The sequence below is a fragment of the Falco naumanni genome, chromosome Z (genome assembly GCF_017639655.2).
Source record: "Falco naumanni isolate bFalNau1 chromosome Z, bFalNau1.pat, whole genome shotgun sequence".
NCBI lineage: Eukaryota > Metazoa > Chordata > Aves > Falconiformes > Falconidae > Falco > Falco naumanni.
The window spans coordinates 24,187,970-24,212,504 of NC_054080.1; the positions used below are offsets into that span (position 1 = coordinate 24,187,970).

General features: G+C 39.4%; 1 protein-coding gene across 4 annotated transcripts in view; it reads left to right on the top strand.

Moving 5' to 3' along the window:
* The window catches only part of MCC (MCC regulator of WNT signaling pathway), a 226,333-nt gene that overhangs the window by 185,754 nt on the left and 16,044 nt on the right, over positions 1 to 24,535 (top strand). For 3 of the 4 annotated variants that reach the window (XM_040580651.1, XM_040580653.1, XM_040580654.1), the window contains 8 exons: positions 2,817 to 2,963; positions 3,271 to 3,360; positions 4,077 to 4,225; positions 5,958 to 6,098; positions 7,199 to 7,299; positions 9,902 to 10,085; positions 17,126 to 17,360; positions 23,503 to 23,709. In XM_040580651.1, the coding sequence (XP_040436585.1) occupies positions 2,817 to 2,963; positions 3,271 to 3,360; positions 4,077 to 4,225; positions 5,958 to 6,098; positions 7,199 to 7,299; positions 9,902 to 10,085; positions 17,126 to 17,360; positions 23,503 to 23,709 (1,254 nt within the window). The remainder of the gene's footprint in view (positions 1 to 2,816; positions 2,964 to 3,270; positions 3,361 to 4,076; positions 4,226 to 5,957; positions 6,099 to 7,198; positions 7,300 to 9,901; positions 10,086 to 17,125; positions 17,361 to 23,502; positions 23,710 to 24,535) is intronic. The other variant, XM_040580652.1, reaches the window with a different exon arrangement.

Sequence of the window (24,535 nt, forward strand, 5' to 3'; positions counted from 1 at the left end):
ATTACCATCCAGCACTCAGCATTGCTAAAGTTAGAGCAGTTATTTATAGCAATTAATTCAGCATGTAATTTCAGAAATGAAGGCCTGAATCAGTAAACACATCAAGAAGCATGAATAAGCAGGCAGTTTCTTTTAAGTTGTGGTTGCTCCTATGATACAGTATTAAAGTAATGACTTCAACAGATTTATAACTGTGCTGTGCTCTGAGTTTTCTTTTATAAATGCTTTCCTGAGCAAAGCTTTGCCTAGCTGCAGTCTTAGCCGTGTTCATTTTTCTTTCTGTTGCTAATGTTGTTTTACAGGTCCTTAAGAATTATTGGCTTTGTAATTATGGCCAATGGTGGCTGCTCAGTAATAAAACATAGACTAAAGGAAACCTGTCTGCGTTAAAGTTTTATATAATATTGTCCTTACATAAAGTGGTTTTAAACTTTGGAGTAAATGAATGCTTAGCATTTTAAGCAACTTTAACACTCTGTTTCCTGCTTGCCCTTAAATTTAGAATGTTACTTGCTTTTGGACTGAAATCTGCCAGGACTAGCTTCTGGGCATAGGTGAATATTTCAGCAGTTTTTAAGACAGGCGTTGAGGCAGGGATTTGTTTTTATGAAAAATACATCCCTAGTGGTTTGGCTGTTTGTTTGCTTTTAAACAATGCTGCAGCTTAAGCACTTGGGGCGTTTAGTTTGGAACAGCTTGGGTTAAAAGAAACAGTAATAAATGTGATTTTGATTTAATGAAGTTTTGGGGTTGCTCTTTTTTTCTGATGTAAATGCCACAGTATGAATTCTGTCTGCACTGGCATTCCACATCTGCAAGCAGAAACATGCATACATGGTTTATTTCATTTTATGCATATCAACAAGCTCAAGTGATTGGTTTGTATCAGTAGAGCACTTCTGTCCTTAAGGTTTGCATTAGTGCAGCTGTACCCATGTTGAAATTATATATGTCTGTTTGAACAAAGGAGGCCTCAGATGCAAATATGTAGAAGACACATGCTATGAATGTGCACTTTATGCACTCTGCTCAGTTACCTTCATGATGTAATTAGAGTTAAGATGTCTAATTCTGAGGCAAGTACCCATGTCCATTTTTAGCAACTTACTTTAAACAATGGAGATTTGATTTGAAGTTTTGTGTACTACTTTTTTTTTTTTTTTTTTTTTTTTTTTTTTTTAACAGAGAGACCAATGGAATTGTTTGGGTTCATTTTGTTTAAGGTGTAGCATGCCTTCACAATGCAACAGGGAAGTTATGAGCGTAATTAGCCTTTATGTGCTCTTATTATTGCCACTTAACAGCTTTCTATTAGTAACACACAATTGTTCTGCTCCGTTACATAAAACACAGGGTTTTCTTTCTTTTTTTGTAATTTGCAGATACCTACAAATTCTGTTATTTTGACAGCAACTCAGGCAACCTGGCCTTCAGTTTGCATACAGCTGAGGGAGAGACAGGGGCATTCTTCAGGGAAGTAGAATCAGAGTGTAGGGGATCATAGCAGGCATAAATTGTACTGCTCTGGTGGCTGGAGACGGTTACAGCTTGAACTCTTTCCTCAGTGCAGTAGATTGAAGAGATCTGTATATGTTTGCGCAGAGAACATGCTGCTGCTTCTTCAAGCAGAGGTTGCTAAAGCACTGGTGACCCTATAATGAAAGAAAGCTAGGCTTTAATGCAGCTTTAATTTTGATATTTTTTTGATTAAGGCATTTCAGCTTGCTTAATCAGTTCTTTGTGTAAATGTATTATATTTAGTATAAAATCCTACCTTATTTTAGAGAATAGGAATCACAGTTGCGTTCCATGCTACAGGTGTGTATCAAATCGACTGAACTTCTGTTTCACTAGTAAAATTGCACCAGTTTGTTTTGCAGATGGACTGTTCCAACAAAATCAGCATAGAAACTTGCGCATTACAGTAAACACTTTATATTTGGGGAAATTTCCTTTTCAGAAGATTTCTTCCCTCTTCTGTCATCTCACAGTCAGAGGTTCTGTGGGAGAAATGAGCTCTGTCACTTTACTTTGTGGCATAGTTGTTGTGTTAAGCAGACCATTTTTTCTTTGCTAAGTATTATTCCAAAGTAAGCACTATAATCTTCAGCTTAGCTCTAGTTTGGCTTCTGCAGGCTATTGGTTTTTTAAACATTTTAGTCCCGAAAACCATTCATTGTCAGTTCTGCAAGTTATGTGTTATGAAAATCATGCAGTGTTTGTGGTGTATGTCTGCAGAGAGCTTCTGCAGACTGTTGTTCGGGTACTTTGCTGATATTTTCTTGTCTGTACATACACGCTATATGATAGCGTTAATTAACTGTACATTTGAAAGCGTGTTTATTCTTGGAATTTCTTTGACCTTTAAATATGAGAAAGCCATCCTGTGATACATTTATGTAAGGTTTTTTCAACACTAGAGCTTTCCATTAACAAGAGGTTCTTCGTGTGATTTGTTTAGGATCATAATCTTGTCTAGAGGCTTGGCTCCATCTCAGAGAGAGTAATTTCTATACATATAGAGGAGCTGCACTGAAAGGGTTACATAAAACAAGCTGAAACTTTCAATAATTACTCTACGGTATTACATTTACATATTTGCACATTGCAAATAGTTTAAAAAACTGACGACAATGGAATTTTAAAACAATCTCCCTTCATCTTCTCCCTACATGAAAACTTCATGGCCACCACAGGACAAAATACAACTTCTGTGCTCAAGCCAGAAGCAATTAGGGTTTGCCAGACAATGAGAAAATCTCCAAACTATTTAAACCATGAAAGTGGAAAAACCAGAATGTTATGTTTTATTGTAGGTTCGGGAACTGCAAACACGTTTGCAAAGTGTGCAGGCAACAGGCCCCGCAAGCCCAAGTCGTCTCACTTCTGCCAATCGACCCATTAACCCCAGCACGGGAGAGCTGAGCACAAGCAGCAGTAGCAATGATATTCCCATAGCCAAGGTGAGCTCTTTTGTGTTGCAGTAACACTTGCCATTTTCTGGGAAAAGCAGGCTTCATTTTGCACAGCTGCTGTGCAAGCATGTGATTAACTGGGAGATATCTAGACTCCCCAGAGTTTTCTGGAGTCCTAAGCAGGCTCGTGAACTTGAGCTGCAGAAGGGAATTATGCGCTAATGACTATAATTCTCTCACGTATCACTTTTACAGTAGTTCAAGTTTGCAAGTGGAGCTAGCGAACAAGTGCATTTTGTGTAACCTTTATGGAGTGTGGGTTCCTGTGTAACCTGTTCAGCATTCTGACTTACAGATTGCTGAAAGGGTGAAGTTGTCAAAGACAAGATCAGAGTCTTCGTCATCTGATAGACCTGTCTTAGGATCAGAAATCAGCAGCATAGGGGTAAGGACTAATAATTATGTGCATGCGTGATGCTGTCTGAAGATGACCCATATTCCATTAAAAGCAGCATTGTTTTCTTACTAAATGAATGTATGAATGAACTGAAAAATTTCAAAAGTTCTTTTGAGAAAAATGTGGCAACAGAACATATTTAAACCTGTATTAAGATCTCATTTTCTCATAATATTAAGATCTCATTTTCTCATAACTGGTGGCTAGAAGTCATTCTCTGAGTGACTTCAAGAGGATAAGTTTGGAGTCAGTTCTTCCAAGATCCTGCTCTTCAAGAGAAGACTCTTCAGTTGCATTTCACAACTTCCAGTCAACAGACAGCAGGTTGCTTTGTAATGCCAATGTAAATTTGTAACACTGTTGTTACTGTGTGTGAATATTTGTTTCACTGAGGAATTTCCGTTTCACTTATCACTGACCTTTTGCTAAGCTTTCAAGAAAACTAAGAATTTGCATATTAGGCTTTTAAATATATGATGAAATAGTGGGCTTTACCATTTGGTTAGTAGAATTTTTAATCAAAAATAGCTTCTTAAAGTGGAAGCTTGTAAATGTTCTATGCAATGTAAAATTCACAGTAAAAACTGATTGATGAATGCCTTGAAGTGAGTGCATGCAAGCAAGTGAAGCTCTCGGTGCAGACCGCCTGTGGGAGGAATCCAGTGGTTGTCTGTTCACAATGATCTGTTAACTGCCCTGTGCAGGTGTCTAGTACTGTGGCTGAACATTTGGCACATTCCCTCCAAGACTGCTCAAACATCCAGGAAATCTTCCAGACTCTTTATTCACATGGATCTGCTATCTCTGAAAGTAAAATCCGAGAGTTTGAAGTGGAGACAGAGAGATTAAATAGGTAAGGTTTTCTGCTATTAGCTTTATTAAACTTGTTTCTCCTTTTTGAACATTTCTTAGTTCATTCCCAGCTCAGCTGTGGCAGCTGCAGATAAACATGGAGTATAGTTCCTGATGAGAAGATGGAATTGTATACTAGGGGTTCTTACCATTAGTATGACAGTTTGGTCATGTATTACGAGATCAGCATGGCACCTTCACCTGTGATGGTTTGCACTGTAGAGTATCCTTCTCTATGGCTGACCAAGCAGACATGGCGTCTCTTTTTCATGAGAGGTATCACTGCTAGAAATAAGACTTCCCGTAACTTTCTCCCCATCATTTTGGAATTATCTTGCTTTGTTTTGTCCTGGAAAAACAGAATTGTGGCATTAATTGTATCAAAAAAGGTACTGATGTGTGATGATGTGGCATATATATCAGCAAATAGACCTCTGTCTGCGAAAGAAAGATTGCAGCTTTCTGGTTGCAGTCAGAATGCTGCTGGTGTTATCCATCAATAAAGCTTTATCAAAACCATGTTGTCTTTGGCACATAGAATCAAAACTGTGGATCAGGAACATGAGAATCATGTCTCAGCATGTTTCCTTCCAGGTTCTCTCTTCCCCACAGCTATCTCAAATTTAGTCTGATTAGTACAATATCTCTTTTATTTGTAGCTCATGTTTTTGTAGTGCTGCAAAATGTGATCCTTTTCATCTTTTTTTTTCTTTTTTTCCCATGCACTGCACAATTATGCTTTGACTACATGTGTCTTTATAGGAGGTGTCAAAGAAGATACAGGAGGTTAAGCACGTGAGAAGATCTAGCATCTAGGAAATACAGGGCTGTGTTGTGATCATCGAATAGATGTATACTAACCCTTCTTTTTGTGTTTGTCAGTTATTTTAGAGTTCTGAATGGCACTGATTTCTCCATTATCCTACCTACTCAAATTCTGAAATCATTTGCCTGTTTGTTTTCAGTGTATGTTCAACTTTCATGATTAGGCATTGTACATTGATGTGTAGTGCAATTAGCAGTGAAAATAAACAGTGATGCTGATATTCTGAAACCCCATTTTCAGATTCAGTTAACCTCACTGAGAAGAACATTAAGTTTTTATATGAGCTTCTGTTTGACTGTTGCTAGAACTTTGGAAGATTTCATTGCCTCATTGAAACTTCATTTGTATTTTGGAGATTACCTCTCTAATCATAACCAAAATATTAGTTCAAGTGAAATGGTTTTTCTGGATGTTCCAAAGAAAGGGGTCATTTGTGCAGCTGTGTGATCCCTACACACACACACACATTGCACTAATGAATATGCCACTTAAAACAAGAAGCAAATGTTGCAGGATGAAGTGAGGAATGGAGGCAGATACATTTTATGTACTGTATTTTATTTTATTTTACGTTTATACATTACTATTAAGCAAAAAGTTAATACTAAATGGTCCTACACAATCTGGTGGCTAATAAGAGTAGAGCTTTCTGCTTGCTGCTTTTGACAGCGTAACAATGCCATTTTATGGGAAGGAGAGGAGAAGGAGAAGAGGCGGTCCTAAGAGAAATTACTATCCTCTTGGCTCTTTATATGGGACACATGACTGATAGATTTTTGGCATCTTCATTAAAAGTATTGTGTAGACCAAATGGTATTTGTTGTTTTAAATTATGATTGTTCTAGAGTTTTCAGGACAGTGTTTGCAAGCTAAGCTTGAAGGTTGCACATTACTTCCTTTTCTACAGCCGTATTGAGCACTTGAAATCCCAGAATGACTTGTTGACAATAACACTGGAAGAGTGCAAGAGCAATGCCGAGAGGATGAGTATGCTTGTTGGGAAATACGAGTCCAATGCCACAGCCCTCAGGCTCGCACTGCAGTACAGGTATGTACCTATGCAGAGGGTGTCTCAGCCAGAAAGAGAGGGAGGAGGGGAGGCTTGCTAGAAGTCTTTGCGAATGGAATTGTTGGTGTGCCATATAGTAATACTGTTTCTTTTTATTTTCTCACTGAAAAAAACATCCCTTTGGTTAAACTAATTGACAAACTACAGAACTGAAGTTATTGATGCAAGTGTAATTCAACCCTAGTTCACCAGCAGTAGTGAAATTGATCTAATAGAAATATACAGATTTATCTCTTAATTTTCAAATACCGTAATAATATTTCAATTAGGTGTTGTGTGTAGGCTCTAACTGTCTGTGCTGTGTCCAGTCTTAACATACAGATTCTCTGTATTATGCTGGCATCTTTCACAAGACCAGTGGACCGAAAAATAGTATTGTACTGCACATAATTCAGAGTTACTTTATATTACATCAGTTGGAATTGTGGATTAATTGCTTGGTGTTTAGTTACAAGTATCTAAATTTGCCTTAAACTATATGAAATAAAGTGATGTTATTTAACTCCAAGTGCAACTAATTTGGAACAGGCAGTTCTGGTCTTAAGACAAATTGTGTGTCTTTTAAAAAATGTATTCTGTTACTATCAGCCTTGAGCAAATTACAAGGAAATGTAAATTGCAAATAGGTATATTAATGTATGTATTTTCAAAAACATCAGAATGCAACAGGAATGACTGAGTGACTCACAACTGTAGTTAGAAGCTGTTGTGTTGTAGAGAGGAAAATCTGACATGCAGGACAAGACAACAAGTATTTTTCTTGCCTTTTCTCCTTACTATACTTTGTATAGTACAGTTATAGAGTATAGAATACTGTATTTTGTGTACTAAGAAGGCCTGAAAAAAGTTTCTCGAAGGGATCATGTCAACCACCATTTGTATTGGAGACACTATTGAATGCTTGTGACAAAAGCTAGGTGTGTTATGTCGTTCAATATCCCTGCTGCTAGACAAGTAGTAGGCAATCATGCAGTTCATCAGCTACATCTGGTTTATTGTTGCTGTTGTAGGTATTCTTCCCCTCTAAATTGCAGAGTTTTGTGCGATTTTTATTTTCTGTGGTTTCTTTTCTCTTTCAGCGAACAGTGCATAGAAGCGTATGAGCTGCTGTTGGCATTGGCAGAAAGTGAGCAAAGTCTCATTCTTGGGCAGTTCAGAGCTGCAGGTGTTGGTTCTGTTGGTAAGATGTCAACAAATCACTTTATGTATTTTTTTTCTTGCATGTCATTTAGCATTACAGTTACTTGTAATGGTGAATCACGTCATGACCCATCACTTAGGAATGCTCTCCAGCCTTTTCTTGTTTTTAGATAATTAAACCATTTTACACACCAAAAAAATAGGCGAAAAGAAAAAGAGAGACTGGAATTAAATCATTAAATTCACCAGCAATTTAAATTAACCTACATACCCTATCACATGAGGATGCCTATTCTGATGGGAGTGCGGCAGCTACAGGCGTGCAACTGTACGGAGTGGAATTATTAAACAATACTGATGAGCATATGTGGCTTAGGGCCATAGAGTTTTTGCAACTGCAAGTAAACGTTTTGTTTGAATCCCCTAGAAGTTGAGTATCGTCTATTAAAAACTGGGATTAAGACAATACAAAGGTAGCATTGAGTAGTTACCACAAAGCAAAAAAAAAAGGGGCTCTTTACTCTGAAATTTTTAAATACTCTATTTAATGTTTTACTGTGGTGTTGAAGATACTAGCCTGTGTGTTCTGGATTGTTCTTATTTTATGGGTAGTTAATCTGGCTAAGTGGTATTTATTAATATGCTGCTTGCTAAGCAATGGAATGAGCTGTTACCTACGATATCATATCGTGCATATAGTGCTATCATAGGTACAGTTTGTAAGCGTTTGGAGCTTGACATTGCTGCTGGCTCTGCTTTTCTGACAGAAAGAGGTGTTTACTCAATGAACATTAATCTAGGTTTTATAGTCCCATTTCTTCTACTGATAGAAGGTAGCCATAGTAATGTTCAAGTAGAAGGAGGGGAAACCTTCAGAATAACTCTTCATGCCGTGCTGAGGCATAGTAACTACCTGGTTGAGACAGTATGGTAGTGATAGCTTCTCAGGGACCACTGAAATGTAAATGGAAAGCTTTTAGAGACAAAGTGGCCATCTGGCTTTAGAGCCACAGGACTGATGTGGTCAGCCTCTTGTTTCAGACGACTAGATGCACTCAGCCCTCAGTCACTGTGCTGCTTAACCTTGCCTCTTATTTTGTATCTCTCCCAGTGCCAGAAGCAGGTGCTTGTGTACCTGTTTTAGCCTGTGCAGTATGCACCATACACTGTAAACATGAGAGTGGATCTCTGAGATTTTCAGCCACAGACTCTGGTCATTCCTTTCTACAGTGTGCTAGGGAGCTTTCCTGCTGGCAGAGGTTAGTGGCTAGAAAAAGTGAATTTGGTCTTGGATTTTTTTGTTCACATAGGTGGCAGAAAGAAATCTTAGAGGGGAGAAATACTTTGGGATTGAGCAGGGTTTCATCTCACATGCATATTATGAAAGAGAGTGTAGTTTCGTTTTTATATAGGTGTTTGTCTACAGCTCTTAATTATGGTATTACAAATTACCACCCTGTGATAGAGGTAGAGCCAATTTCTCATTACATAACACAGCTTGGAGGAAGTTGTGTTTGGTTTACGTACCTTTACTTCACCATGAAATCTGATTAAAACACCTAGAAGAAACAGCAGATCTTTGGTTTAAAGACCAGTCAAGTTTTATATCAACATCTGTGAGTGGAAAATTCATGGGAGTTGCTTCTGCATCACTTGCTGCTGAGCATATCCAGCTGCTCTTAACAGGACATTCTCCCTTCCTTTCTCCCACATTAATGTTATTTCTAGTGCACGCCCATCACTTAGCGAATGTGAAGTATGGGTAATTGGCCTTTGACTCAAATAAGGATGAAATGAAAACCTGACATAGAGCAAAATGGGATTTTTTTTATACTCTCTGACATCTTTGCATCATATTTGGTGAAGTATAAATATATTGTAGCTTTATTCACACTTCCAGCGTACTCACTAATGTGTCTTACTTTAATGACTTGACTCCAGCAGGAGTTAGGTCTGTAAGAGTAGTGACAGTGGTGGTTTGTGTCCTGCCTCTGCTGAAGGGATGGCTTACGAGCTGCATAAGATGCTACATAACCACTAGAAATTATACCAAATTCATGAACACCGGTGCTAGTTTTCTTTTTTTGTTTTCTTTTGGTTTACTATGCATGACTATAAACTCTGAAAGGCTACTTCTAAGCCATAAAGCAATTCTTCCAGCTGGAAAGGTAACCTGTAAGAAGGTGTTCTGGTAAACCATTATGCTTGAGATAAAGATGCTTGTGAGAAAAAGCACTATAAATGACTACACTGTGAAACAGCACTGGACTGATTGGAATAAGAGTTGTAATTTAGGCTGAGGCTTTTCCAGTCTGTTATTAATTTGAGTATCCTAACCTAATCATAATGCACAATACACACCCTTAAAAACAGGGAAGCTAGCTAAGATAAAACTCACTTAAGACATGTACCCAGAGCAATAAGTACCTGGAGCTTGTGGCTCGAAGGGTCATATATTCAGACCAGTAGTCCGGTTACCACTGATGCTCACATAGAAGTGAAGTTGCTTGCACATTACAGATTGGTAATTTATTGTCATCATCTCAGTATAAACTGAGAACACGCAGGAGCATCTCTACCCTTGCCTTAATTTCTATTACCCTCCTCAAAGCTCTGAAACAGATTATTTGCTTGAAAACTAGGGGACCAGACAGGTGATGAAAACATCACCCAGATGCTTAAGAGAGCTCACGACTGCAGGAAGACAGCTGAGAATGCAGCAAAAGCTTTACTGATGAAACTAGATGGGAGCTGCGGGGGAGCCTATGCAATCACTGGCTGTAGCGTGCAGCCCTGGGAAAGCCTGTCATCCAACAGCCACACAAGGTAACTGCAACTCATCTGCTGTCCTGATCCCCAAGTGTTTGATTCCAGACCAAAAGTTATATTGTGTTGTATTTGCTGAACTACCTCCCTCACCTCAGTGCACTGGCTTCTTTGCTTTGATTTATAAGTTACCATGCCTCAGTGGTCTAATTGTCTTTAGACTTGAAGCAACTCCAGCCAAGAAGGGTTTTGTATAAATCTGTTGCAAATGGGTGACTCTGAACTTTGATCTCCCTCATAAAGGGAAAGATCATTATTATTTTTTTTTACTTCAGTGACTGTCTTGCTGGTTTAACGGAACTCAGATAATGTACTCCTTATTCATATCTATTGTATGCAGACAGTACAGGCATACGGAGAACTGGAGATCCGAAGTATACTTCCATTGGTGTTTTGGAGTGCTCAAGAATTGTTTTCTAATTGTTGCAAATCCAACCATTTTGTTTTAAACCATTTCCTCTCCCTTCTCATTCCTGTTTGCCCTCCTCCAAATTCTTCCTTCCCATGCTGTTCTTTCATATGTGGAGTAGCAAATGAACATCATGACAGACAGAATGGGTTATTCCAGGGAAGGGTGGATATTGCAGTTTTTCTGAAGACTTCTAAAATAATGAAACTGAAATAAGCTGTTATTGCAGAAGTGTTCCAGTTCAAATACATCTGCTAGCAGCTTCCTTTTGAGTTGTTGCCTGGCTGCAGTTAATTGTGCTCTGTGCAGTGAATATGTGTACTTGTGTATGGATACAAATTTGGCAACCATCCTGGATAAATATAGATGAACATTTTTCTCTTTAGAAATTATTTTGGTTTCTCAGATTCACTCTAAAACTTCATTTTAATTCCAGTTTTGAGCCAGTTCTTTATTCAAATGCTGTCATTTTTTGACACTTTAGAAGTTTATTTTAGTACTGTATCATTTCCTCTTCTTGCTGATGCCTCCTCCAAAAGATCTTATCTCCTGCCATATGACTAGCATGGAATCGCTAAAAAGTGAGCAAAAAGGTAACTTGAGGGAACAGGGTCCAAATGTGAGGCAAATTTTAACGATTTATTCAAAGAAGTTTTATGGTGTGCTTCCAGTCCAAGAAAGCTGTATCTTTATATAGAATTAATGTGGCAGCATCTGCGCTAGTAACACATCGAGCACTCATTGTACCAGAATTATTTACAGGCCTTGGAAAGGAGCTATACAAAACTGTTTCAGATACTTGACTTGCCTCAGACTGTATGCGCTTATGGCATATCTACACCTGCATTTTAACATGTTGTAAGTGGCCACATGCAACAACACCTGTACCTCGTAGACTCAGCTTGTTTTCCATTCTGTTATTTGAAACTGTCATTTTGGGTTGTTCATGACTACCTCCGTGTTCCTCATCCTTGTGAGATATCTGGTATGCAGTCAAGGCACCTGGGTTTTTTTGTTTTTTCTTTTCTTTGAAAACAACTTGATAGTTTCCAGTATTGACAGGGGGGGAAATTGACTGGGGCAGGGAGGTGTTCCTGTTCTAGTGTGTTTTCTCCTGGCCTTTCATCGAAAGTGTTTGGTAGGAATAAAGCCTCTATAGTCCTTGCTTTGTTGAGCATCATTTTTGGTTTTTTGAGGGAGAGGATAAGGGAGGGAGGTGTGTGTGTTTGGGGAGGAGAATTATCCATCATGCTCATTGTTTGCCGTGGTGGTCAGCTGGCAGTGTGTGTATGTGTGCACGTAAGGTGTTGGCTGAGTAGATAAAGTTTTGGCAGAATATTCAAATTTCATTAGTATGAACTGTCATGAAGTGTAGAAATGCAAATTTAAGTGCTTCTGTATGCAAAAGAGATGTTTTAGCTTGAGTCATTATCATTGTAGGACTTTTCTGTCTTGCACGGAGCAAGATACTGTATTGAATAATGCTTTGATGTATGTGGGACATGAGAGAGAAAAGCTTCTCTCACTCACTCAAAGAGTACACAGCAAGTCAGGAACTTGTCATATGGGCATCCTGATGTGATCATCCGTTATATATTGTTGTCCCTCCCCCATGCCCAGTGCCTTTGTCTAAACGTAGGTATCAATGAAAATATTTCTCAAAATTTAGCTTCTCCATGAAATATAAATCTTCTCTTCTTTCCTTCTGTTGTGTTCAAGTGATGTGTCATAGAGGTATTTTCAAATTTCTCCTTTCTGTGGACCCTGTCTCAAAATCAAGGTATCCCCTCTTCACCTTACAGGCACATGACACTGTGCCAGCCCATAGATTGAAAATCTGTGTTGGTTCAAAAGCACACGCTTTTCTATATTTATGTCAGTAAATGTTCTACCTCGGATTTAAAAAACTTGAAGATTTTGTCTATAACTCTCCTAGCCCTATCATTCAGGATCCTTTTTGTTTCTCTCCAGGACCCTGCTCCTGCTTTTTGTTGCCAGCTTTCTCACCCCATTCATGTGTGCTCACTTGTCACTTGGCTCCTCGCTGCTCTAGACAGATGTCCCATTGCCACAGGCCTCCAGCCCTCTGTGACTACTTGATGTTGATAGTTTCCATTTCCTCTCCTTTTGCACTACAATAGCAGTCCAAGCAGAGATAGGAAAGCAGACGGCAGCTTTCTAGCTGTTCCTGCAGGCTCAATGTTTTTTTATTTGTCTTAAAGAACTTGGCACTCTATAAAACTGGGGAGTAAAACAAGCCCACATCACTAGTGAGTGCTGTGTGAACCACCACTTGGGGACCTCTGCACTGAAATGAAAACATTTTTACATTATGTGATTCAAACTGACTCTGAATCTGCAAGACCGGTCTTTTGCCGTAGCTGTTCTAGTGTTGCAGGTTTAGTTGCAGGTATCTATCTATTCCTACCTTTTCCCTTTGAAACCGACTGAGTAAAGAGGTAGTAGGATGATGAAAACTCCTTTGCTGAGACTTGTGACAAATGAGCAATTTTTCCTGCTGTTCAAAATCCTGTCGAATAGGGACTTTAATGGAATTGTTGACCCATCTTTAGCTTTGGCATTTCAAATGAGATTCTGAATGTCAAATCACTGAACACATTACTGAGAATAAACGCTTGGTGAGCCACTAGTGACAAGTGGTTAAATACTGTAAAAGGGAGCAACTGAAATGAAAAATGAAATGCAATGGAAGAGCATCACAGAGGTTGCTACTGGTGAAGTGAATAAAAATAATAGCAGGCATCTCAACTCATTTGGCTGGCAGCAGGACAATAATGTCAATTCATTTTTTTGAAAGTAGAAAAAGGTCTGCACTGTAGTTGGAAGTCATAATTATTCTAATGGACAGAAGCTAACTAGAGCATATATTGTCAATAAGACTTGACTGAATGTGCCTTAAAAAGAAGGAGGAAAAAAAAAAAAAAAGAGGAGCAGTGCACTTGTAACTGACTGAAAATGGTGGACTTTATTCCCTGCAGTGCTAGTAAGCCCAACCTTGTATCTGGATCTGGTCTTTTACATACAAAGGGAATTCTTCTCAGTATTATGCAGTGTCACAAAATGTCTGAACTGCATCAAGTATCACTCATCAGAATCGCCTCAGATTTCAGATAAGTAGCTGACAGACAAGATTATCTTGGCTGAAGTGTGCAAGTTAAGTTATTTAGAAATATCCCAATACCTGTCGTAATGTTATCTATGTAACACTTCATTGATGGACTGAACTAGTCTCAGAAGGAAGCAGTGTAGTTTCTCCAGATGTTCTGATATTAGCGAAATACATGGTTGTTTGTCTTTTGGCTGGTTGGAGTATTTTTCAGTTTCTCAGGAAGTTACTGTATTTTGGCATTGTGGTGTTACAGACCTCAAGGCACAGCGTTCACCTAGTAGATGGTTGGCCCATGTATACTGTGTATCAAATGCATTCTTTAAAGTATAAGGTTGCTTGCAGGCGTTCAAGCAAGTTTTGTGGATTCAGTTCTGACAGTTATTTTCGTTCTATCAACCCTTGTATTATCCTCACCATTGCTGAATTGCAGATTTATTTATTGAGTTCATTTTTAACAGATGAACTGGAGCTTCTACAGGTTTTATGGACAAAATTTTGTAGTGTACAGAAGTTACTCATGCAGAGGTGCTATTGTAAGCCTCATTTGTGTCCATCCACTGCATTTTATGCACACACATGTGCATGTGAACACACACATGCATGCCAGCAAATAAAACTGCACATTATACTACAGCAACCTACGTATTTTCCACAGGCTGTACAGGAAAATTAATTTGACATCATCCAGGCATGACATCATTGTAAAAGTCTTGAGGGATGAAGTGATGGGAAGAACATTTCTCTTTGCTTGTTTTGAATACAACAGCAGTGAGAAGGAGCAGATTGATGTTGTATTGCCTCCAGGTGTGATGAAATTGTGATCCTTTCTCTGTCCTTACATGCTTGTGAAATGAGAACCTGTACATCTTTTGCAGCTTCATGTGGGTTTTGGATAGATGGATGAGTTACACTACATATGCATTCTGTCAGTCTGTTTTCCTTTGTCCTGATTGCTGTTAGAAGGGAGAGCAGTATCTGAAATTGAGGATCATATGCTTACCAGCTGTGGGCCCTAAAATAGAGCAGCAGCAGACTAGCATTATGGCTGTGGAGAGCTGTATGGTGGGCTTTTGGGAGAACACACCCTGGCAGAGCTGTGCTGTGGGAGTTCAGAAACACTGCAGTGTTGTTTCCATCCCTCGTCATGCAGCCTCATTCTTACAACAGTCTGAAGTGGGCTTTGTACCCCAGATTTCTGCAACACATACTGCCTGCATTCTTCTGGAGCAGGGCTTGCTGCTAAATGTGGGGGGAGAGGGAAGGTTCTTGCCCCTTTCTGTTGACTGATACAGCTTCCTTGCTGAAGCCCCTCACCTTAAAAAAAAAAAAAAAAAAAAAACAACCACAGAAGAGCAGCTTGCTAGCAATTCACCAGAGGAGCCAACTCAGCTGCAGACAGGCAGGCAGGCAGGCAGCCAGGGCTGAAGTAAAAGCAGCCTGATTATCACTGGCAACAACCCAGACTGCCTTCCTCGGTCTGGACTGCTTTCCCCTAAAATATATGTGCATAGCCATGGATCTTTAAGGGCCAATATCTGTGAATATCCAGTGAGTACGAGGCCCAGCACAACATAACAATAGATTTTCAGCATTTTTGCTCAGGTTTCAATCCCAGCAGGAGAGCTAGGTTTTCTTTCCTTTGCAAGTGAAAACTGAGATGAGCTCTTTGTGTCCCAGGATTTGAAGCCTGTGTAGGCTTTAAAAGCTGTCCTTCCTCCAACAACAGCTGTTTTACATTTAATCCAGAAAAGCTGTGCCGTTGCTGTCTTTGGGTGCTGAGGAAACTTGCAGCATGACTTAAGTGCAGAGTGAAGTATTTGCCACATCGTCTGTCCCCATGATTTTTATGTCAATATCTACTTCGGAGATGTACTTTTAGACTCAGTAAAGCAACATTTTTGAAATGTTTTGTGATCTCTAATGAAGAACTAAGTATTAACAAAAATTTGTTTCAACCTGAAAGGGTTTCTATGTAGTGTAGGTATTGGGTGTTTTTAGCTTCACTGGAGATGGAAACAGATGAAAACAAAAGCAAAAAACAGTTTATACTTGTGGTAAATATGGCACCTATTACTCCTAAGAGAAGGAAAGAACAATGGGATATTGACCGAGAATGTAGTAAAGAACTGTAATACACTATTTCATGAGAGGAAGGGCTATTGGAAATCTTCGTAGATCTGCAGTTCTCAGTCTCCTCCAAGGCTGTGCTTGGAATTTGTGGGAAGACTGGTGACTATTTGAGGCACTTAAAAATTAGTGTAGCTTTAGCTGAAGTAAAACCAAAAAAAGAAGAATCAAGCCTATCGTGATGGGCTTCCCCTTTTTCACATGCATAATATATTTTAGGACATCATTCTGATTCTCGCAGCAAGTAGCGGGTGGGGCTTTTTTCCTTCCTACAAAAATGTTGAACAGCAGTGCAATTTGATACAGAAAGTGATTTATTCCCCTGCTGATAACTGAGATCATCTAGCGTTCCAGACAAGCACAGTTAATGGATGACTTATCCCTCACGCAGCAGCTGATTACAAGACCTCAGGAGACAGCAGGCAGCTTTGAGTGGGGTTATAGAAACAACACGGCATTTTATTTTCCTTTTAGTGTTATTGCAACTATATTCAGCCCTGGAATGCTACAGCTGTATCAGTCTCAGCCCCCTGCAGCACTGGCATGTGTGTAAGTGGGTAGGCAGCACTGGGCCACTACTGCTCTAAGACATTAGTTCTCCCTTTCTGCGACCTCTGTGTAAACATTTGCAGGGCAGGCTAATGGGCAGTCATTTGTTTGATGCCTGTAGATAGGAGAAGTTCTGTCAAGTCTGATGATTATTTTTTATTAAAAATCCTGCTAATTTATGGGTTGGTTTTAAACCTTAGCAGCCCTGAAGGAATGTTGGTGTACTGAGAAATACACCTTAACATGAATTTAAAGGTGCTACTTTCTGGCATCTGCCAGTGGAATTTTGCTCAGGTTGATTCCTACAAGTATCCATTAAAAATAATCTGAGTTGGTAACTGGTATTGCCATCAGTAGACATAAATGAGGTCTGAGCTGATTCTTTCTTCTTAGCAGATGCTTCTTCCCAAAGAAGATGAAAACTCAGTGTCTGAGTAGCAGCGAGAAGCTTGCAATGCTAGGGTATTGCTAAGAAAGCTTAAGTGCGCTTTTTTTTTTTTTTTTAATTAAAAAAAACGAGACTTGTTTCAGAGGACGCCATTCCAGAAAAAGTAATTTAGTTACATGCCACTAAATATCTGGCTTTGCAGAGAAGTTGTCACATGATTCAATTTTCTCATGCAGCTTAGAGAATTTCTTTTCTGAATTTTTCACACCCCTCTGCATCTTCTGAACATTGCAACATCCAGTCCACACTACAGGTGTCCTTTCTATGAACTTTTAAGTAACACGCAGATGTGTTGATGAAGTATTGGGAGAGTGTTTGATGTAAAAGTACAGCTTTTGTTCCAAATGTTTGTTTAATACTGTTCTTTCTTTTTCCAGTACTACCAGCTCAACTGCAAGCAGTTGTGATACAGAATTTACAAAGGAGGATGAGCAGCGGCTGAAGGATTACATCCAGCAGTTGAAAAATGACAGGGCAGCGGTGAAGCTGACAATGCTGGAGCTGGAAAGCATCCACATTGATCCCCTTAGTTATGACGTTAAACCTCGTGGAGACAGCCAGAGGCTAGACCTGGAAAATGCAGTCTTGATGCAGGAACTTATGGCAATGAAGGTATTTTATTTATATTCAACAGGCTGACTGCACTGCTGACCGTGCTCCTGTGCTACAAGATATGACCAGTCACACACATGGGAAGCTTTGGTGGAGATCACTGGGTAATAAAGGGCAACTTCGCTGAAACAAATAATCAGGGCTAAAAATCCAGTAGTCAGAAAGTGACAGAAGGCAGTACACTAACAGTGACGAGCTATGTGTGTTTTGAATTAGGCAAGGACTTCATCCGTGGCTCTAAACTTGGAATGCTCTCCTTGACAAACCAGATGCTCTCTCTGAGATATGGCAGCTGAGTTGCTTGAGGGTGACCAAAAGCATGATACAGCACTTCCCAAGAGACAGTTCATTACTTTACTTACAAGCTTGCAAATGTGCATCTTGAATATTTGTGAGCTGAAGCAGAATAAATTCTCCTCCTTTTAATATTCCCATGGGAGGAGGAATCGTCTGTCAGAAGCTATCACCCTGAATGCTCTCCAACAGTCGGTCACAAGTCCAGAGCTGTTCGAGGCACTGTGTTGCAATTTGTTGCTCAGTTCAGAGCCTGAGCAAAGAACGCGGTGGGTAATCACTTGCAGTAACAGAGGATTTCAAAGAAAACTCTGATCCCTCAGGCCTGGTTTATATGTCTGGTTCTAAGGATGGAATCTATAAAAACTGACCTTTATTGATGAGAAATGGAGCTTAATATCAATCTGGCCTCTGTGTTGACTTTGAGAGAGGTGAACATAAGACCATATTAAAGGCAATACAGGCATATGTCTGCATTTAGATATTGTCTGGTTTGGGTTCAGTTTAAATAAGTTTAATTTCTGCATATTAGCCAGTCATATTTTAGTCAGCCACTAACCAATATGTCAGATGACACTACCGTGTGGGGCAGCAAATCCTAATAGTTCGTAAGCTTCTAAACCTATAGATTTTTGTTAGATGTGTTACTGGTGGCTAACTGGTAGCTTAGTAATGCTAATTGTGTTCTTAGTGGTGCTGCCTTTTCATGACGGCAAATACAATTTTATATTAATGCATTCAATATTTGCAGTTCAAGGAAAAAAGATTGTGTGCTACTAGTCAGAAAATTTAAAGTTATTGTAATTGTTTGAGTATGTTATGGCCGACAGCAATATATTCCCCATAACTAAAGCATGCAAGATGTACTGGAGGACATTTGTAAATAATTAGATGTATATTTCAGATATCACACTTCCTTCTTCTCTTTTGCATCCAGACCGCCCCTGAAATCTCTTGTACACCATTCTTACTGGTGTCTTTGAATCGATCGTAAAAGCAAACTGCAGAGCTGTCCCTTGTGATTAGTGCCCTTGCTTTCCATGACCTGGCAGGAACACCAACAGTTGCATGTTTTGAGTGCTAGTAGTGCTATCTGGCACAGTTTTGAGTGCTAGTAATCCTTTTGTTCACTATTTGATCATCTAACTTGGTTTTGACATGCAGTGTCCACTAATAACTTTTGGCTGGACCTAGCACATCGGGTTTTCGCTGCAGAATTGTCCCAGGCTGTTCTTCTTGGTTGGTTTGTGTGCAGTGCATACTGGAATGGACACACATTTTACATTGGTGGCTGAAGTCACCTTCAGTCCTTTCTGGTAGAGGGAAACTGACAGGACTCTTATTAATTATAATTTGTTGTACTTTGCTGGAATTCACGGCTGCAGGAATTCCCTAGGTTTCTGAAAGGGACATGTTGAAAACTCGTTTGTCAAAGCTTGCAATGGATTTGATGGTAAGTGTTCTCCTGCTACAGAAATTGAAAATTCCTGCTGCTCTTCAATGCATCAAGCATTACAAAAGGCACAGCTACATTCTGCATGCTTTGGTCCCAAGAAAATGTGCTACCTTACTAGCATCCATGGTTGTTGTTCAGGTCTGCATTACACCTTGCTCATATGTTCAGCAAACTATAACAGAGCTGAACCTGAGGACAGGACTCATGGATGTCCTGCCTTTCTGAGTGAATTGTTTGCGTGTACCTCATACAGGATAGCATATGCATCTGCCTTCTTCTGAGACAACTGGAGAATTTTAAATTTCCTTACAGTATTTTACTTAACCCGAAGCAGATGGACTGACCCATGCTGCAGAGGACTTCCATCATGTAGCAGCTCTGAATTCGTTCCCTCCCTTCCACATTCTTAGTAAGGATGATACAGCTTGATTGAGCTATTCAAGGATTTCCTGCATTGCTGGACTTCATGACCTGCTGCTCTCTTCCTGTGCTTGCATCTGTGTTGGAATCTCTGCTGCATCTTTTGCACCTTTCATTTATGAATCCTTGTAAAAACTGATTAGCAAATCTGTCATATTGCTTCTTGCACCTGTGTTTTATGCTGATAATGTTCTGAAAATGCTTTTACACCATAAGTTCTTCATTATTGATGAAAACGATCCCTAAAAAGATGGTTTAGGGATGGTTTCTCTGTTGCCCTGTTTATTTTTTTCACTGATCCAGAGTGTAAGACATAGTGGTCTGCCAGTATTTCTCTAAAATCCAATTCTTTGCTTCAAGCAATAATTAACCATGTTTCCAAATATAGTCTCGTCTGCAATTTGTCATCATTCAGTGGTCTTGCTTTGAGGTCAGTTGTTGTCATGCCCCAGTTAGCAAGGAGATTACTTCTGATGGGTGTAAATAATTCTTGGTTTACAGCCTTTCTGCATTTCAAAGGACTTGATCTAGATAAGAACTCTCAGCTTTCTACACTGATATTTTTTCCTCTCTTGTGTACAGGTGGTGATAATACTGCTCATACAGTGCCTTGAGACTACAGTCTCTTAGCAGAAAATGTGAAGAATCCTGATGTCCACCTTTGTTTACAGCATTTCATGCTCTTATAGATGTGTACAGTAGAATGCGTTTAAGTAGAATACATTAGAGCATGGCATTTATCTGCTCTGATATTTGTTTTACTTCTGAAGGCTGTCTGCTGTGATCCTCCTGGAGTCCCTTTTCATGACTTAGAACTTTTTGCCACATGAGTCCTTGCTGTTTTATCCTTCTGACATGACCACATCCAACACAACTTTTAATTCTGAGGATGCTGTGGTGTTTCTGATTATGTTGAGTCAAGAGCGTTTAATTTTCATTCAAGTTTTCACCCAAATTCAGAATTACTGCAAGTCATACACTTGTAATATTGTGTGCATAGTAATATAAAATACTTCTCAATATGGAATTTATGCTTTATGTTGAATTCATTCAATAGGCTACATTTGGTGCTTGAAGCTTGTGAATTTGCATGGGTCCTGTAAGTCAACTGCAATCAACTGTAAGAGTGACCATTTGCTACCTCCTCCTTTAGGGTTTCATTTTGTAAATGACACTTGGGCTTTAGGCCCACATTCTGAAGAAGCAGGTATGTTAAACTGCAAAGTGTTTCACCAGCATCCTGTAATTAGGAAATAACAGGGATAGTAAATACACAAAGGTGATGTTGTCACTGAAACAAAATTTAGACACTATCTTCAGAAAGAATATTTTCATGGAAAAAAATAACTGCATATGTAAAGACTAATGAACTATCTAAGTAAACCCAAGCTACTTAGGTTTTCCCACATGAACTGTTGCTCTTGCCACCCTGCCTCACAGATTGTGTGTCTCCCTACCAGAATCCTCAACTTAGTTTTAATTTTTAACTTTAGCCTTTACATTTCTTCCTGTTCCTTCCCTGGGCGTCTCTGTAAGACAACGGCTGATGATTCTTCCACTTTTCCCCTCCTTTGTCTTTGCTTCTGTACTTCAAAGTCACATTGTCTTGACATGAGAAAACTAACGTACGAGGGGTGCTTTCAGAGTCCAAGTTAAGTCTTCTGGGACAGGATGCACACTTGTGAATTCATATATGATGATACAAGCTTACTGCCTTCATAAACTGTTGATCCTCAAATTTATTTTGAGCTAGGATATGTAGTACAAGCAAACATTCAGTCTTCAAGTTAAAACTAGTAAGTGATAGGAAAGATCCACAGGTTCATTGTTGCAGTGGTTAAATTCACCTTTTTATTTTAGGAAATAACTGTCCTTTTGCATCCAGACTGTCCCTGATTTTGCCTAACTTCAGCTTCCAGCCTGGGAAGATCTTGTCATGACCCTCCCACACAGATAGTCCTCTGTGGAGAGTATCTTTATTTACATAAGTGCCAAAATACTCTGCTCAAATTACTGCTTAGCCTTCACTAAGCAGGCTAAGTAGATTAATGGCTTTAGAAATAGAGGCTTAAGAAGCTAAATGCATACATTTAAGAATACCAGACAATCCAGTTCAACTCCTATAACTAAATTTGCCCATCATTATTTATCAGTATTATTTACATTTTTACTGTTGACAAAGGAAATTAATGGTAAGTTTGCCTAACAACTGAATTTCTGTAAACCACACTGAATGAAACTGATTATGTTTCTAACCTTCATTTCACATACAAGTAGATGAATAAATAAATGGCTTTAAAGCTTATACAAACCTTTCCAAGCCTGAAGGGTTTTAGGATACGGATTTTATTTTTGCATGGTTGGTGATTCTGAATAAGCCAATGATTACCTGTGATTACTTTATGCTGTTTCTAACTGTGCTGCACCTGTGTGCTCTGCTTACACTTAATCCAGACAGCAAATTTTTGGTAGGAATGTATATTATCTGCTACAGAAAGTTAGCCTAAATATGTGCCAAGATTTGTGTTTGTTAATCTTTGTTAATAAAAGATATAATACAAAGAGCATTGTTTTTGAAGGATAAGGTAAGATACCTCTGATATTTTTGTGACTAGAATATGTTCGGGTTTTTTAAAGAATAATTTTAAAATAGTGATTTGTTCCTCAGCTGGCCACACAACAAGAAGCCTCTATCTTTCAGAGATATTTGCACATCTGTGTGATGTGTAACTAGTGAACTAGTCTAGAACTGGACTGTAATGCAGAAAATAGCTGCATAAACTCCATATTCACCCTTGATGTGACTTAGGGCACAGCACGCTCAACAGTGAGAACGTGATTCTGGGTTGGGTTTTTATTTGTTTTGGTGGTCTCGAGTTTGTTTAATGTTGGTTTTTTAACATAAAATTATGTTTTAGGACGATCTCTTTCAGTTTTTTGTGGATACTGTCTCTCCTCATTCCAGAAAATAACTAGACATTTAATGGAAGAAACTCTTCTGAAGTGTTAAACACAGAAGAGCCTTCTGGTTCAGGACACCCATCAGCTGCTTTTCATGGGAGGCTGGGAGCAAGTGCTGAAGGGGGGGGGTCACTGCACTCATGCCTTGTTTGTACACTTCTGTCCAGCCACTCTCCGAGCCGATGTTAAAGCAGAGGTCTGTCCCCAAGTAGCTGTTGTTGTGTTATGATAGTTGACAACCCTGTCATAACTGTTAGAGTTGCAGAAGAATTGCATGCAAGGGCTAGGTCTCAGAATTTACCTTCTTTCCACAAAGTACTAGTGCCCGTCTTCTGTGGATCATATTTATGGAAGTATATAAGTGAGTGCAATTTCGTCAACCTCCAGTTGTCTATAGTTGGGATTCTGGCTAAGATTTAAAATGGACATCTGATGGTGCCGTACCCGGTCAGCCTTTTTTACTAACTCATTCTACCACAGAGGCTGGTATTACGAGGTGGGAATATGTGATAGTGTTTGCTGTCCTTGTCGTCCCTCAAACCTATTCCACTGTAATGAGATAAACCAACTGTAATTCTTACATATCAATAAGAAACTGGAATCTGGCACTTAGGGAACTGTTTGGCAAGAAAATCAGACATTCCTGTTTTAGGGCAGTGGTCTCTAACCTTGTTTTAGGGCAAGGTAGAACCAAAGAAGTTTCAGCAGCCCTGGCGACCCTCTCAGATCCCTGATACTACAGATTCAGGACCACATCAGCTGCTGTGTGGCCTCTGAGCTGATTTCTGAGGCTGATTAACAGATAGCGCAGCTCATCTTACTCAGCCTCAAGAGATACTGGTCTTTTGGCAAGTTATTCTGTGTGATTATAAAAAGCCTTCTGAATGCTGATAGTGTTCTCCATGGAAAGAACACTCAAGTAATAGGAGTAGATGAAAACCTTGTTTAACCTTGCCTTCCTTTAGGTGTGTAAAACCGTGAAGCCGCATGCTGATAATGTTTCTTCAACAGGAGGAGATGGCAGAGCTCAAGGCACAGCTGTACCTGCTGGAGAAGGAGAAGAAGGCACTGGAATTGAAACTGAGTACTCGAGAGGCCCAGGAGCAGGCCTACCTCGTCCATATCGAGCACTTGAAGTCTGAAGTGGAAGAGCAAAAAGAGCAGAGAATGAGGTCCCTCAGCTCAACCAGCAGTGGAAGCAAAGACAAACTGGGCAAGGTCAGGAGTCAAACAAGTTTCCAAAACTCACATAAACAAAATTTATTGTGCCCTTCCCTATAGCAGCCTTTAGCAAGTTAATTATTCTCCTCTTGTCTGTATGTATGTCTCTCCTCTCTTCTCCAGTTGTTAGGTGTTTCTTGCCATGCTGTGACTTAGGAGGACTTTGCAGAATTACTGTTAAGCCTGGGCTAAAATAAGGTGGTCATCTGGGGTGGGGTGGGGGTGGCGGCATACCACAAAGCCATTCTTGACAAGCATACAAGCTGCTGTGGTTGCATGTGTTGTGTCTTGCCTGTGGCCACTAGAAACAGTGGAAGAGTCTAAGCAAAACACCATCCCCCCCTACTCCAAACACAAGATATGAAAATATAGGGCTCATTTCTATGAAGCTGTTAGAACATTGTAATGAGTCTCTTTTCCCAAGTCAGTTTGTAGTGATTTGAGACTGAAGACTTTTCCCACCTCAGTATAATGCAAAATAAACAGATATTTGCATTTGCATTAGTGGTTTGCATGAAGAAATAGCGATACCTAGAAAAGCTTTAATCCTGTTATTTTACTGCTGCATCCCCAGAAAACCTCAGTGATGTGTTTGAAAACAAAACCCAGAGCTGAGCTAGTCTGTAACTGTCTTATTTGTTTCTGGCAAAGCATCATATGAATTGTTTGATCCAGTGCGTCTTTGTTTCAAGTGTGGTGTCAAAAGTAATGTAAGGCACCTGCAGATATGCATACTGTGGCAGAATTCCGCAAATGGGTGACCTATGGTGGTTTAGGAAAAATTTAGAAGGATTTGTGAAGCGTTAATGAGTTTAGTCCATTT